This window comes from Ciconia boyciana, chromosome 2, assembly GCF_034638445.1.
Source record: "Ciconia boyciana chromosome 2, ASM3463844v1, whole genome shotgun sequence".
NCBI lineage: Eukaryota > Metazoa > Chordata > Aves > Ciconiiformes > Ciconiidae > Ciconia > Ciconia boyciana.
Genome location: NC_132935.1, coordinates 64,544,711 through 64,560,916, shown reverse-complemented (window position 1 = coordinate 64,560,916; position 16,206 = coordinate 64,544,711). Strand labels below are relative to the sequence as shown.

At 47.4% G+C, this 16,206-nt stretch overlaps 1 protein-coding gene across 1 annotated transcript; it reads left to right on the top strand.

Moving 5' to 3' along the window:
* Window positions 1-1,336: 1,336 nt before the first annotated feature.
* Window positions 1,337-12,583, top strand: DIPK1C (divergent protein kinase domain 1C). Its single transcript, XM_072851324.1, has 4 exons — window positions 1,337-1,519; window positions 6,953-7,630; window positions 11,471-11,635; window positions 12,368-12,583. Exons 1-4 carry the CDS (start codon window positions 1,337-1,339, stop codon window positions 12,581-12,583), a joined length of 1,242 nt encoding a protein of 413 aa, XP_072707425.1.
* The last annotated feature ends 3,623 nt before the right edge of the window (window positions 12,584-16,206 follow it).

The following is a 16,206-nucleotide window of genomic DNA, read 5'->3' as shown; positions in this document are numbered from 1 at the left end:
GCAGTTCTCCATCCATGGGCCAGATTCTGCTATTCTTACTCATTTGGGTAAATAATTTACCCTCCGAGTAGTTTCATTAACTGCAATACATCTTCCTGCTATGGGATTGCAAGTAGCTTGAGGTAACCATCCACGTAAGGGAAAGAAAATGAATCGGGTCCTTTTTCATCATACCTGACAGTAAACTTTGAATCAGATACCCTCATTACATTGGGCTGTACTTTAGAATATGAATTTTCCCTTTGAAAACTGTGATGGTGAGATGCTATCCAGTGGGAGTCAAGGGAGAAAAAAGTGAATGCAGTGGTCTAAACAGAGACAGGGAAGAGAGACAGTCGGCACCTGGACTGAGGAAAGGATGCCAGGATCTCGCTTGCCTCCCAGGAACAAACATCTGGGTCTTTGACCCCTTAGAAACGTTAACAAAGTCAAATATCTTAGAGACCGTCGCATGGAGCTGACCCGTCCTCAAAGAGGGACGTAGCCACAGATAACTCTCTCTGCCAGAGGGCAGGGAGGCAATTTATCGTCCCCAGCCCCCTTGGACCCGGTACACCCTGCCCTGGTTTGGCAACCTGTTCAATGGGGCTGGCTTTCTCCGCTGGCTGCCGAGGCAGCCACGGCACGGGGTGCCGGGCAGGAGGCAGCCGCATCCCCGCGGCCGGGACAGGGGGCGGGCAGGGAGGCTGGGGCAGCTGCTGGGGAGTGAGGGGGTGACCCCACGGGGGGCCTGGAGGGTGCGTTAGCGAACGGGCACCTGGGCCGCTTCTCTCTCTTCCTCCTTTAGCCCCGGGCGGGTCCAACTGCAGAAGTTACTCCAGAATAAGCACCTTCCCCCCCCGGCCATTTGACGGGAGGCGAAGCTTTCACCAGGAGGAACGTCCGTCTCCAGGCTGCCTCTTCCAAAGTGGAAAGGGAAGGGGGGGGTTCCCACAGCAGCCTCCAGCACCGTTCAAAACCCCTTTTATTCTCGGGTGAGAAACTCAGAGGGGGAGGCGGGGGCGCGGGCAGAAGCCGCCAAGAGGCTGCAGGGGCCGCTTGGCACCGGGGCGAGCAGACAAAAGCCGGCGGAACTACGTGGCTTCAATTCAAAAGGGGCGCTCCGGGCTCCGTAAGGGCAGCACCGGCCCGGGGAGGCGGGCGGCGGCGGGGGCGGGAGCGGGGCCGGTGCCGCGGCGGCGGGCAGCGCGGCGGCGGGGCGGGGGGGCGGCGGGCGCTTGGCGATGGAGCGGGACAAGCCTGCGGGGGGGGGAGCGCGGCGGCCCCCGCCGCCGCCGCCGCTCGCTGGGGGCCGGAGCGCCTGAAGCGGCCGCCCAAGCCCAGCCCGGGCGCGACGATGAGGGGCATCCCGGGCTTAAAGCGGCTGCGGCTCAAAATCTGGCGGCGATGCACCCTGGTGCTCCTCCTGCTGTGGGCTGCCTGCTGGATGGTGGTGAGCGCCTTGCTGTTCCTCCTGCACAGGAGCGTCTTCTCCGAGCGCTGCACGGACGAGAAAAGCCGCCGGATCCTGGCCAGGCTGGTACGTGCCCCGGCGGGACGCGGGGCATCCCCGGGGGCCGCCCGGCAGGATGAGGCGCCGGGCGTCCGTCAGGGCTGCGGTGAGCCGAGCGCCCGATTTCGGCCGCGCCGCCCGGGCGCTCCTGCCCGGCTCCGTCCCGCCGCGGGGCCGCAGCCCCGGCGCGCCCCCGGTGCGCCCGGGCGGGCGGCTGCCGGCGGCCCCGGCGCTGCCTCGGCGGGCGGGCGGGCACTGCCTTCCTCCCTCCCCGGGGCGAGGGCAGGTGCAGGCAGCAGGCCGGCACCCGGCGTGGGGTGCGGGGGCGCTTCCCCGGCGCTTCGGAAGGGGCAGCTCGGCATCCCGCACGCTGCGAAGCGGGAGGAAGCCTCCCTCCGGGTCTTTTTGTGGTGTGGAGCCGCAAGGGTGTTTGTGCGAAAGTCGTCTTTCAGAAATGCCACACAGCTCGCAACGCCTCCTTTACGTCTGGCAGGGGCTGGCAGTTAAGATGTAGTTATTCAAAATTCAAGAAAGGATTTGCGACTAGTCATTAAAATCTCCCTAAAAAAAAAAAAAGGAAAAGAAACTGATTTAGAATTGTGTAGGAAACACTTCGAGAAGAGGAGCAGCGTGGGTTAATGCTTTGAGTTTAATTTTGTTTCGTAATTAAGGTATTTATAGTGCCAATGCTTAGGTGGGAAGGGAGGAATCCGAATGGAAATTAAATAATCTGTTACTGCAGCAAGCAAAAGCCGATCGCAGATTTCCCCTAAATTCTGTATAATAAAGGAAGAGAAACTATAGGCAGCAGTCCTGACAGCGCGTTTTTAATGGCAGTGAGATTCAGTTTCTTTACCCCAGCAGTCAGCTTGAAGCACAGCTGAGCTCTCAGGGTTGCAGCTGAAAGAATGAATCCTGCCCGTTCCTTACATGGCTGGGAAGAGCACAGAGGCGTGGACCTGCAAGGAGCCACCGAGCTCAGGAAGGTCCAGGCCCTTGCCATCACGCTCGCTAGTAAACAGATGGACAGAGGCTTGCTGTTCTGCAGTTTGGAGAGCATCAGGCACGACTTCAAAAGCCCAGGCAGGGATCAGATTTCAGGCACAAGCTTGGAAAGGTGTCTCTGTCGCTGTGCTATAGCTCAGTTTCAGACCCCCCTTCCAGAGGAAGGGTAGCTGAGATTGCTGTGTTCATCCGTTTCCATAGGTGAGTCCTCATCTGTTTCCGTAGGTGAGTCTTCACTAGTATGGTTAAGGCTTGTAAGCGACAGTTTTCCCAGATGACGTTAGAAAGGGATCGTCCTTCTAGTGGAACGATTAGAAAATGAGCTCGTCTTCATCAGCCCTGAAATAAGTCTTTATACATCTTCTGAGCATGGCACGAGTTTCGCAGTTGTAGAAAGTGCAATCGATCTACGAAGCAAATAATCTGATAGCTTGAGTCTCACGCCTTTTATTAAGCAAAATTCAACTTCCAAGAAAAACTATTTTACTAGTCTGTCATACTTTCAGTAGAAGATGAGCTATTTTAAGCAAGTAGGTGAAAACTGCATGGTTGTATACCCTTGCAAGTGGTATTTCTGAAGGTTTATTTCCTTCTTCTGAGTAAAACATACATCTGGGCAGATGTGTACTGCACTGGGAAGGCTGAAGTAGCACTGGGCATTTTGCAGAGACCAACTTTAACTCTCTAGAAGGCCACTTACTCTTTCCTAACACCGGTCTCATCTTCATTTACAGTGAACACACTAAATCATAATGATCAATTTCTGTTTTCTCTGGAGAAATTAATTAACTTTGATGCCTTCCAAAACCTTGCTCACTATTGCGTTTACATAGGAGAAGTCCTTGATAACAGGGCAGGACTCAGTCTCAGGCCTGATCTACACAAAAGTGAGGGTGGTACAGTAAGTTATTTAAATTTATATAAATCCTTAGTGGGGTTTACATTAACTGAAACTCTTACATGAATTTAAACCCATCTTTTTTAACTTATCTTGATAAATGTACTAAGGATATTAAAAATTATGTAGCCAATTTTAAACAAAAACAGACGAGCGAGTCCAAACCATGCTTGTGTTTGCATTTTTGTGTAGTATAGCTCCTTTTCTCTAAGGCTTTTGGCTTAGTATCACTTTCATATTTTAGTTTAAAAAAATCTGGCACTTAGTGGCATTCAAAGGGCTCTCATTAGGTAGATTTAAAACTGTCTCATCGACAGATCTCAAAATGCAGTCATTAAGACAGGGATGGCAGTGTGGAGGACCATTTCTGGAAGATTTCTTTGGGGAATTGATTCTTCCTTTCATCAGCAGTCATCGTGATGTTATAAAATCTTGTATGGTGAAGTTTGCAGTTAGTGCAAAGGTTCCTGGGTTGGTAAATAATAACCAGACCATCTTTTCATTGCAGGGTAATCTGAATCACCTGGTTAAATGTTTTCAGTCCACCAAAATATGTTTTAATACAGTAAAATGCAAGCTAGTACACTGGGGAGCACAAGAGTACAAGCTATGCCAATAGGATGGAAGACTGTCTTGTAAAACTGTATGACTTTGGAAAGGACATAGAGGTCAAATAATGGCTTCAACATGAACTACCAGTTCAATCTGTGCCTAAAAGCCTGAGGTGACCTCTGAATGTCTCCAAAAAGGAGAATTAGGGAAGGGCTGTTGGCTGTCTTGGCAGCACTGGACAACAGCATTCAGTTCTGATGTCTGTGCTTCTAAGGTTGGTGGAGGGAAAAATGGAGAGAAGAAACAGAGAGGGAATAAAACCACAAAAATCATCTGGGGGCTGAAAAAATAAGGATTATAGAGGGAAGGCTGGGGAGCTAATCTCACTTAGTGTATTATGCTTATGGCAAAACATAAAACACTAAAAGTTGGAATAATGGGGGGGAGTAGTGGGGATGTGAAGGTGCAGTCAGTCTTTGCTGGCCTTCTAGGTTATAATGAACAGGAAACTGAGGAGGTTTTTAAAGCCATTGAGTGCCTCACAACTCACTACATTCTGTGAGTAGAGAGAGACACTTTGAAAATTGTTCAAACTTCTCGATTGCTTATTTGAAGAGGCGTTTTTGAAATTCGTGCTTGCATTGGTGGCCAGCAGAGAATGTTAATTCTGGAAGGTAGATCTGTGTTTCATCACTGTGAGGCCAGGAACTCCTTGGTCAAGTCCTGTTTCACAGATCCTCATTTGCAAAACACTGCGCAAGTTCAGTGTAAGAAGAATCAGGTTCAGAGACTCTTTGTCAGATACTAGGTTAATAATCAAAGATGTATGGGTTCAACTGCAACAGCGGACAAATCCTAAACAGCCGCCAGGTTCAGAAATGACTCATCTCCTATGTCTGGGAAATGTAAACGAGACTATTTTTTCCACAACTACTTTTTCTCATTAATGCCGTTAAGAATGCCGTTAAGAATGACATGATGGCAGCACAAGAAAATAAGCTGCATATTCATGTTTGACTGCAGGTCTTCTGGGCATGTGTTCCTCTAGATGCAAGAGGTCCATGCATACAGACCCTCTAAAAGTGAACTTGATGGACTACAGTAAAATTGTCCACAGGGGCAAGCGTTCGCCCATGTGGACCCAGTTACAGGACTAAGTCCCACATTATCTTACTGTAGCAGAAGAAGAGTTAGGTTGTGGTCTTCTCAATACAAGAGCAATGATTTTAAATGTGATTATACTTACGCTCCAAAGAAAACCCCCAAAATTCCTTCTGTTTGTAATCTTCTTTCTAAAATTGCTTAGAGTTCCAGATGGTAAAAACTGCTAAACTACTTCTGTTGAGAAAATTACATTTCCTACTTAAAAAAGGGAAAATAAATTTGTATTACATTCATAGGAGTGGATTTTCAAAAGCAAGAACATTGATCTGCATGCTCTGAAGTCTGTGGACAGCCCAGTGAGTCTGCTTGACCATCCTGACGTGGATGTGGATGCAGATGTGTGTGTTTCACACACGTACATGTACATCACCCTAGACTCAGGGTCAGGACATTCATGCTAGAGTTTGCCTACCTGGCTCTCCTTGCTGGCATTGAATGTTCTCATTTGGGCTGTGAGAACATCAGAGTATAAATAAATTTTATGCGTGTCTGAACTGCCGTCAGTGAGCTGTTTTAGTCAATTTATCACCATTCCTTGATTTTGGACTTAATCCTCCACCCATTCCCCAGTGTGTTGTTTAAGGTTGGACGCTGAATGTTGCCTGGCATCAGAACGTATTCCTCTGGTGCACACCTCAGAGACTGTCCTAAGAAAATACATCACTTGAATTTTATGATCATGTGTCTTGTGTATGTAACAGCAAGTCACAAATGAGGTGGGGATCAGGCAGCCGTTGCAAGTACTCCACATGCAGTGGGAGCTGCCAACTTGTTTAAATGAAGGTTCAAATGCCAGAAAGCAATGAAGAAGGCTGACACTGTCAAGCCGCCTCCCAGATGTTTGGCTTCCTACACCACCACAGTCTATTCCCCTTTCACCAGAGACCTCTGATCACCCCCTCTACTGATTCGCCCAAAGCAGTCCCTGCAGCTGCACTTCTGAATGCCCATAGGAATATATTGACTGCCTACACTTTTGGAAATTATGGTATGGAAACAATTATGGGTTGAAGGAAGGACTGGTGAGGAAATCCTTGCAGTTCTTGTATGAATTTGCAGTGACCACTTAACTATGAAGCAGCAGTTCCCATGTTCCCATGGGCTGATTTTTTCCAATTAAAAAAAAAAAAGTATTTAATTCATATTAGACTGTCACTTCTGATAAGTACATATAAAAACTGGAAAAGTAATTTTGTCTGACAGCATTTACATATTTAAAAATTCTGAAAGTTCTTGGTCCAAGAGGCATTGAGTGCAACCTCCGTGTTTCCTGGCAGTGCAGAAGGAGGTTCTTACAGCTTCATTCAGGGCATGGGTGCCCTTGAGTGCAAGGTTGAAACACGCAGGGCTGCGGAAGGTCCCAGCAATCCAGCTACCCATGGATTTTCCTCTAGTTTAAGTGGGGATATTGAAGTTACGCTGCCCTGAACCTTCCAGAGAAGTCCTGAATTACACTGGAAGTTATCTCCTGTGCCTGAAAATGTTACAGCCCAGAATCTCACATAGCGCAGCCAAGTGTGTTCAAAGCTTGTCTTGCTGGATTCTTATGTGGCGAGAACTTAAGAGTAACAGGTCATCTAGTCCATTTCCTTGCCCCAAAAAAGCCTGTCCTTTACCATCCCAAGAATCCCTGTTTTGAAGCAAGATTCCCCCTAGTAAAACGTCTCTAGAGACTTCTGAGAAACCATTGAATAACCCAACGATTGTAGAAGGTGTGTGCTTGCGGTACCACAACTGCTGCAAGACTCTTGAGCTTAGGACTATTGCTGATTCTTTGCCTTTCTTCTAAGGGGTCCACGGGTGTATGGTCCTGCTATGAATATTCTGCTCTTTCACTCCAGTGTCTTGACTACAGCAGCGGAGCCCTGACTGGCGACCTCTGTGAAGACCTGTGTGTGGCACAGAAGCTGGTGTACAAACACTGCCTTTACTATGACAGAGGTAAGAAGGTCATCCAGGCTGACTGGAGAGGCCAGCCCATCATCCTGAAATCCAAAAAGGAAATCTTCTCCAGCTACCAGCATCTCACTATGCTAGAGGAGGTGGAAACACAGGATATTCCTGAAACAGAGCTTCTGCTGATGGTAGCCTTGGAGGTCAAAAATGTCCTGGGGCTAGAACTGTCTAACAATACTGTGGGGCCCCTGTGGACAAGGAAGAAGGGACCGCGTTGGAAAGCACAGGTGGCCAGCATGTGGTCCTTGCTCCAGCAGGAAGAATATATCTACTTCAGTTTGCTGCAGGACTTCAGCAAACACGTGCTACGAATTCTTGGCTCTTGTGGACACTTTTATGCTGTGGAGTATCTCACAGCTGGACATGCCTGGCACAAAACTCTTTTTCCCTTGGAAAACATGGTCAGTCCCTCCCTTGCTGGCCACAGAAGCAAGGTGAGAGCCATCACTGACATTGCACTCAGCTTTCTGGACATGGTGCAGCATTTTGATAATGATTTCTCTCACCGACTTCACCTGTGTGACATCAAACCAGAAAACTTTGCTATCAGGCACGATCTTACGGTAAGTTGAGTCTTTGGGCTTGTGTTGCAGCAATTTGAGGTCAAATCCTAGTCTGAAAGTGGCTGTGTAAAAATGACACTTCCCTCCTCGTGCAGCTTTTGGCCAAGTTTTTGCAAAACCGATGCATTTACAAGTAACAGGGGAGCTTCTCTACTGCTTTTCCTCTTTGTAGTACATGCAGCCACGTTTCAGAGTGTTAGATCCTGCTGCTTGTTTCGAGAACTGTTTGCTCAGTTCTGATTTGTTTCACCTCCTCAAAGGCACTGGCACCGACAGGGTCTCTTGAATGTGGTGAAGGATACCTCCTGAAGGCAAGGAGATCTCAAAAGCTGTAAATGAAGCTGTAATTTGAGTCATGGCAACTATTTCTGGTAGTGATGCTGAAAGGTAAAGCTGTTTCAATTTGAAAGCTAAGGCTGAATTCCCTGACCTGGCACAAGGGGACCTCCCCACATACAAACACACGCATCTTTGTGCTTTAGTGTTCAGCTTATCTGGTCTGGAAATGATCCAAGGGCAGCGACATGAAACTCCCTGGTAGTGTTACTCTTTGACTTTTCATTGTACAGCTGTAACTCAGACCTGAATAGCTATGCATGTTTTCTAAGTAGTGATGTAGCTCAGCACCGCATTGCTGAACATATCTTGCATTCATTCCGTGGACAGAAATTCCACTGGTTTCGGTGGGAATTGTGTGTATGGACTGGAGGCACTGTGCAGTAAGTAAGTGTTTGAACCAGACTCACAATTTGCAGTGACATCAGCGGAGTTTATGCACTCTGAGTCAACATAAAGCATTTTCAGAGACTTGAATGCTATTTTCAGTACTCACTGACTGTTAATATAACACTCGCATCTTCAGAGTGCTAGGCAAACATTGCCTAAACATATAGCCATTAAGACCGATTAGAGTGCTTCCCCTTCACCCTTCCCTTCCCTTCCATTGTTTATTCAGGTGCAGCGCAGCAGCTGAACAGGGAATGGGTGAGGAGCTACAGCAAGAAACTAAAAATGCGTACTGGTGTTTAGGCAAAGTGAGGTACGGCAGAGATTCCTCAAGGCAGGCTTTGCCCATCTTTTTCAGTTACACAGGGCTGTGACTGCCTGTGGCCGAGCACCCACCAGAGCATCTGTTTTACCACCTGCTTAGAGGAAAAGGGATTTCATTCAGGAAAAAAGAACGAATATTGGATGTGTCTTCCCTTATGAGTGCTTTTGGTGAGGCTTGCTTCTCCAGGATCCTCCCATGACTTCTGGGGTCCAACGAGACAGCAGTCACCTTCTGCTATAGGAAAGTACTCTAATTTAGTATTTTCTAAGAGAAGTCATTAAAAAACAAAACGTGAGCTGCTGCTCACTCATGGCTCTCCCAGTTGTACGTTACAGCCTGTTGGTATCACCTGTTTTCACCCCATTGGGCTGGGAGACAGGAGATGCACACAGACAGAAAGCTGCGGGGGCACGACAACGGAGAGAACTTCTGATCGGTGAAGAAGGAAGGAGAGTGAGAAGCAGAAATTCTAGGCACTTTTATCAACTAGTTCCAGAACAGGGACACAGCAAGGCAGCCTCTTTTTTTGCCCCTCATGTTTGTTTTAAGCGATTTTTTCACTTGCTTGTTTCTTGTGCTCTGTATAGGATAATAATGAACACCCGTAATAGTATTCCTTATCCTTTAGTAGTATCACTTATTCCTGATCGCAGCAATGAGGCTGCTAGTGCCCAAAGAAATGTGCCTGGAGTGCAATAGTTTTACTTTGAGGATTATTTTCAGATGGTGGGGATAAGCCTCCGGCTCTCACTCCAGCCTTCCCATGCTGTTCCTGCAGCACGGAGGGGAGAGATCACTGCCTGGTAGGTCATCCAGGGGAATGTTAAGCTACCATGGAGCTACATAAGGGGCAGAGTTGGAAGGAGATTTGGGTGAATATACAGTGCTCCAGGAGAGCTTCCTATTCTGCCAGCACCTCAGAAAGAACTAGAAAGACTACAGCACCTTGAACATGACTTTAAGTCAGGTCAGGAGCCAAGCTGGGTCCTTTCTGCGTTTCCTTAGGCACCTTCCTCATTAATTACAATCATAACAAACCCCACCAAAACGTAGCTGTTTATAGGTAGAGTGTCACCCAGATCTATCTTCGCAGGGTCTGGCTGGATGCCCACACGTTTTTGTAACAGATGAACTTGATGAAACCACCGAACCCTTTGGCAGCCGCACGTTTGGGAACCAGGGCTTTTTTTCCTAGCGGAGCAATTGATCAGATTGTGAGAGGTGCTCCGTGCTGGCAGAGACCCCACCAGGGTGCCGATGCAGCGACCCTAGGACTGGGGAAACCCTGCACCGCTTTTACTGTCTCTTCTCCAAAGAAGTGAACAGCAAAACTGCAGAAAGCTTAAGGAAGTAAAGAAGAAAAGAAAAAAAAATTGCCTGTCCAAACGTGTGAAATTCTTTAGGCTACCTCATCATTATCAAGCTCTCCAAGAAGCTAAAAATACTGAAGTTTTAAGCTGTTCCTCATCTCTTTAAGATTTTCCCTGGGGAAAAAGAAGTAGAATAAAACAAAGATTAGACCTTGTGCTTTCTTTTGCCTGTGGAAGGTTTATTTGGCCTTCTACCAGACCAGACATCTTTAGTTCCTGGGGTTGATCCAGCTGCTGCTCCAGCCACCCAGTTCAGCTTCCCCTGTTATTTATCTTAAAAACGAGGCTATCGTTTGAGCCCAAGTAACTCTGCTTTGCCCAGGTCCCAGACATTTCCCTCCGTGAAAATGTGTGTCAGCTGTTGGAAGGCAGAGTCTCTGACCCCGACCGTCAAGTGTTAAGCGCAGCTCTGAACGTATGCCGATTGCTGCATCCATGGCGCTGAAGGCAGGCTGCGTTCGCTGTGGTCACCCACAGTTTGTCTCATGTCGAGCAGCTGCCATCCCATGACTGGCTTCCTTTCTTTCCCTGTTTATTGCTGTGATTTTTTTAGGTGAAGTATTCATGGGTGGAGTGACACTGGCAGAAACAGACTACAGCCCTTCACTCCCAGAATGGTTTCAAACCTAGCACAGCCAGCAGCTCTGCAGACCTCTTTGTGCTGCGTATTCACTATTTTGCAAGCCTTGTGTCAGGGCGAGAAAACTGATTGATCCCTTCAGTCCTTGCTTTTTCTGCTGAGACCAGCTGCTGGCTGGACTCTGTTATGGACCATATTTCTGGACAAGCAGAACAAGAACCATGCACAATAAATGAGTCAAACCATAGCAAACAGGACTGGGCAAAGCCAGTCTCGACTTTCCGCAGCCTCAGGGATCTCTCTACAGCTGAGCAGACTCAAACCCGCTGAATGCCGTGGCAGGTTCGGAGGAGCTGTACCAGGTGCAGGTACTTCTGCACATCCCACTGCTCCTCTCCACAATGCTAAAGTCAGGGGTTTAGTCTGAATGGTGAATTGTGAAATGATACCGTCTGGCCTGTGGGTAATTTTGCACCCTCATATAATTAAAAGGTTGAGCTGTCATCTACATAATGTAATAATCTGAAAATCAATCTTCAAGTTGGATAGTCTCGGTTTAAGGCAAATCAATCCAGTTGACCCCAGGGACGCATATTGTCCACAAATAATTTTCCCTTTCCTGGTGTCATAAGCAGTGGTTGTTTTTGTTTAAAAAGTGGTATTTATAAGACGAGTGCAGCTCAGTTTAGCAAAATAAAGCCCTTTCATTGTGATCCCAGTTCTCCACTGGCAGATGCTCCCAGCACAGCATTTCCAAAAGCAAGCAGCAAAGAACGCTTGCTCAGCCCTGTCCCGCAGGCTGTGCCATGCCAGATCTGATGGCTTGTTTTGATCCACAGGTGGTGGCCATTGATGTGGATATGGCCTTTTTTGAACCCAAAATGAGGGACATCCTCGAACAGAACTGCACAGGGGACGAAGATTGTAATTTTTTTGATTGCTTTTCAAAATGCAATCTGAAAATCGGAAAATGCGGAGCACAGAGAGCCAATAACAACTTGCAAGTGAGTAGACACAGCTGCTTTATGCATCCATTCCTTTTAAAATCACATTGACTGTAAAATGCATGGTATGTACTAGGAGACTGTGAGACGAAGACAGGTTTTTAAACGTGACCATGTAAGTGCCAGTCCTGTTCAGAGATCCCATCTTGGGGCATGCAAACAGATCTTTATATTCACTAGTGTTTATTTGCCGTGTTTTTGTGTAGCTGTTAGCTCAGTGCCTCAGACAGGAGAGTGAAGGAAGTAGGGGCAGGGGATTAGCATTAGCATTAGCATTAGCACTAACGGTAAAGTCGGGGCTGTCCACCTGTAAGCACGAGGGGGGCTGCGATTCCCCACTCTACAGACGTAGTACGTGGATGTAGTGGAAAGGGGAGTCCGTGGGGTTCTTGGCCCTGGGATGGGGTGTCTTTAGCTCACCCACCTTGTGCTGGTGGGAGGCACTAGGGCAGCAGAGAGGCTGGGGGAGTGCAGCTTGGCGGCCTTTTGCCGGCTTCTCGCACCCCCTCACCCTCACCACTTGTTATGCAGAAGTGCGAGAGCAGTCTGAGAAGAAGGGGGATTCCTCAGCCTGAGCATAGCCTTTGCGGCTGCTCCTTTTCTATACCTTCCTCTTTGAATGGCTGGAGGCATTTTGGATTCAGATGACATTTTGCTACAGTCCTAGAGAAGCAGCAGGGCATTCGTTGTGGCTCCTGAAAGACAACCATCTGCTCTTTTCTCTTTCCTCAGGTAATTTGTGACAAAATATTCCGTCGCTGGTTTTCCCCAAATCTCAGAGGACCGCTGGTTTCCCTCCCCCTGCAGCTGCAGCTGCAGAAGGCTGTGCAGGAGTGTGCCGAGCCGGGGCACGTGGATGCTGCCGGGCACCAGAGGACTCTGAAATCTCTCTCCGAGTTATACCACCTGCTTCGGGTCACTCAGCGAGAACTGCAAAGGGCAGAGTAGACACAAAAGGCAGAACTGCAGAGGCCACATCCCAGCCACTGCTAAGGGACACTGTATATGAGGCAGTCTTTGTTTTCTTTCTCTCTTCCATCCCTCCTACCCATTGTATTACATTTACAGCACAGAGATTGTTTTTCTCCTATGCAAATGAAATTCATGGCTGCAGGTGCAGCACGTCCTGTTAATATCCTTTCAAGTGTGAAATTGTTTTATATTACCTGGATTCTGTTCTTGCTTATTTTCCTGAGCTAGCGCGAGCCCTCTCCATCAGCGTTCAGCACATTGTTTGCTTACCAAGAGCTGTAGTTGCTGCTCAGATAGCATCTGTCTGAGTGTGGTGCTCAGAGTGAGGATGCCTTTACAGAAGAAAAGTGTAAGTAAGTGCAGCAAAACTAATATCAATAATTAGTGGGTGGGTGGGTGCGGATAAGTACATGCATGGTGTTTGTTTTAATTTCTCTGTGGGATGAGTTTTTTTTAAAGTAGGGACAGAGCGCTCTGTGTGAAAAAACAATCATGTCAAATAGGGAAATGTATTGTCACATGAATGAAGAGTGGCTTTTGTACAAAGCAGTCCTTTCTGATGTCCCCAAATGCATTTTATCTGGTGTGTTGCATTACCTGTGCCATAGCTAACTTTCTGGGGAGAAACTATATGAAGGTACTTAGGACTTTTCTAGAGCAAAATAATTGTAGCCTTGTTGAGTTCCCATGTGGGTACTCATATTCTGCAGTGGAGAGGTATGAATAATGCCACTGAATTTTCCCATGTGAACAAGCCCTCAGGCACTTGAACATCAGTGCACTTCATAAGGAGCACTCCTTTGCCAGAGAGCAGAATTCCCCAGAAATGCCAACCATCTGTCCTTTGCACTGAACAGAACAATATCCAGACCCAGAGTTTTCTCACACAGTATTTTTTTAGTGAACAAAAGGAAATTTTTCATAAGAATTCATTATCTTGCAATCAGTTACATAAATAAAGATTCCTATATTAACTTAAAATCATTAAATTTGCCTTTCAAACGTGCGTAGCTGTGGCTGGAGAATCTAACACACGGGTTCAGAAGACATTGCATGTGTTTAGGCCCAATACTGGGCAATATACCCATGAGCTGGTTTTGGCATGAAGACATTAAAAACCCCACAAACAGAAAAACCAACAGCCTATGGCAGCCTTCAGCTCAGCAGGAGTCTTCAATATTAAGACTGACAATACTGGTTTGTGAATGTGAGACACAACACAACACCTAATCCTTTTCATCTTTATACGCCTCAGCCTTATGACAGCCCTGAAGCCTGTGAGCACTAATTATACATAAACTTTCCATTTCTGGCGTGGTTCTTTAAAGTGATGTTAAAGACTGCCTGTGACCAGAAAAATGCGAGCTGCTTAGGAGACCTTGACACTTACCCAAAACTAGCTCAAATTTTCAGACTAGTGCTAGGTTTTTTTCTATTTCTTGCAACAGACTACTGCTATTTTAAAAAGCACGCAAGCCCCCAAGAAGCTCATAGCAAGGGCAAGGTTGGCTGCCTTGCCTGGGGCTGTACCGAAGACAAGCTGCCGCTAAGCCAGAGCTACAGCTTAGGGGCTCCTGACTGGTAAAGTTGTGCTCAGTCCACGCTTCTCCTCTAACCAGGGAGACAATGTTTCTATACTTTAAGATCATCCTTTGCAAAAGCAGGAAGGCAAAGCAGGATAAGAAGAAACCCAAATTCCAGAGCAAGCCCTGTCACAAAGTTCTGAAACTGATAGAGGAGAAAATAATTAAGGATAGAATCAGATCATGGTAAAGGGTCGGGGACAGATAAAGTATCAGGTAGAGAGAAGATGAGGAAAAAGAGGCGAAGGAGAAATAGGAAAAATGAAGTAAAAAAAAATTGGCCCATTTTGTGAAAACATGATTTATGATGTAAGATTGAATAAAGTGGCATTTAGTCTGAGGAAGAAGAGACAGAAGAGAAGCACAGTAACACTCTTCAGAAACAGAAAGAGGCTGATAAAAAGAGAACAGGAGAGAACTGCCCTGTCCAGATTTCCTTCGTGGATATGACAGGCCATGAGCTTAGAGTGTAGCAAGGAAAATTCAGGCTAGACATTTGTTACAGGCTTTCTGTAAGGAACAGTGGAGATATGGCAGAGATCATTTGGGAAAACTTCAGTCTTCGTAAGTTGTGATTCTGAACTACGGGCAAGAGTGAGCGCCTGTCAGGAGCGATGTACATCTAGTAATGTCCATGATCCTGCCTTGAGGTAGCCTTTTGTCTCCAAGTCCTGTGATTCTGTTATTACCAGCTTATGTTTGTGCTCTTGTGACTCCCTCACAACGAAATCCACCCTTCTGAGACACAGGGATAGGTAACTCACCTTATTATGTGCAAATCCGTGGGGTCCCCTGGGAAGGGAAGGCACAGAGATCTCCAACTGTGCAAATGATGCCACAGAGCCTGCTGGTGTGATCAGGGTTCGTGTGTTCCTCCCTACTGAAGAAGGCACTGATCCTTGCTAGATGCGGTATACACCCCAAACACTGCTGGGGAACCCAAAGATCTTATACATTATCCCTCTCCTGTTTCCCTGGTCCCATTAATTCTTTCCTCCTTCCCAAGCCCGGCGGGTACCATCAGGGAAGAGCAAGCATCATGCAGACACTCCGTGCTTCGCAGCAGTGTTACACTCCACCATGGCAGGACTCCCCTTCCCATTTTCAGGTTTGCATTTCAAACAGGCTAAATTTCTGTTGGATGTGATGTTTCAGTTTTAAAACGGGTGGGAAAAACCTAGCGCAATGAAACCCGGCAGCAGCCAAACGCTGGTGGAATGTCACTCTGCTCAGAAGGTCCTTCTTCTTGGCCGGATTTAGGAAGGGAAGCTGCCTTTGACAGATTTCTCCAACCCCCCCAGGGCCTGGCTGCAGCCACCTCCACCTGGCAGGGACCTGCTTCCCCCCCACCACACACTTTCCCAGGTCATTACGTTTCACTTCTTCTTTTCAGGATACAGAGAATAATCCTCAGAAACCTCTCAAGAGCGACACAAACGGGTTATTTGTACTTGGCTGGCCTGTGATATTGCATATCAGTGGTGCAGCCAGCTCCGGCTGGCTTTGGTACATCTTCACCGGTGAATGGAAAGACAAGGAGCATCTGACAGGGCTTTATTCTTCACTGCCCCCCGTGCACCTTGTAAAGTCACTCAGACCTGTGAAATGGGAGAAAAAAATTCTACCAGTGAAGCAAATGAAATATTCCAGCTTATTTAGAAAGGTACCAATGCCCAAAGCAGGAATAAAACAGTAGTCATGCCTTTATCTCCCCGGGACAGAAAGAAAAGAAAATGAAGACACCGGGTTAGTTGCCGTTTGCCTTAAGGAGGCAAGTGCGACCTGCATTATTTTACACCCATGTTTTATGGTGGAAATATCTATACAGGTGTTTGACAACGAAGAACCAGGCTCACATGTCCCTTCCGACAAAGCCCTTTTCATACTGCCTTGGCAGCACTGCCCGCCAAAAATAGCCCTGGCATAAGGAGACACCCAGCTGGCACGTACTTCAGAGGGCATGGCCGGGTCGGGCGGGTATTGAATGAGAGTCCTGTGTGCTGTTGAACCCGGGCT

Coding starts and splice junctions, on each gene's coding strand:
- DIPK1C (XM_072851324.1), top strand. CDS start 1,337: ATGAGGGGCATCCCGGGCTTAAAGCGGCTGCGGCTCAAAATCTGGCGG. Junction 1,520..6,952: donor GCCGGATCCTGGCCAGGCTG/GTACGTGCCCCG, acceptor CTTTCACTCCAG/TGTCTTGACTACAGCAGCGG. Junction 11,636..12,367: donor GAGCCAATAACAACTTGCAA/GTGAGTAGACAC, acceptor CTCTTTCCTCAG/GTAATTTGTGACAAAATATT.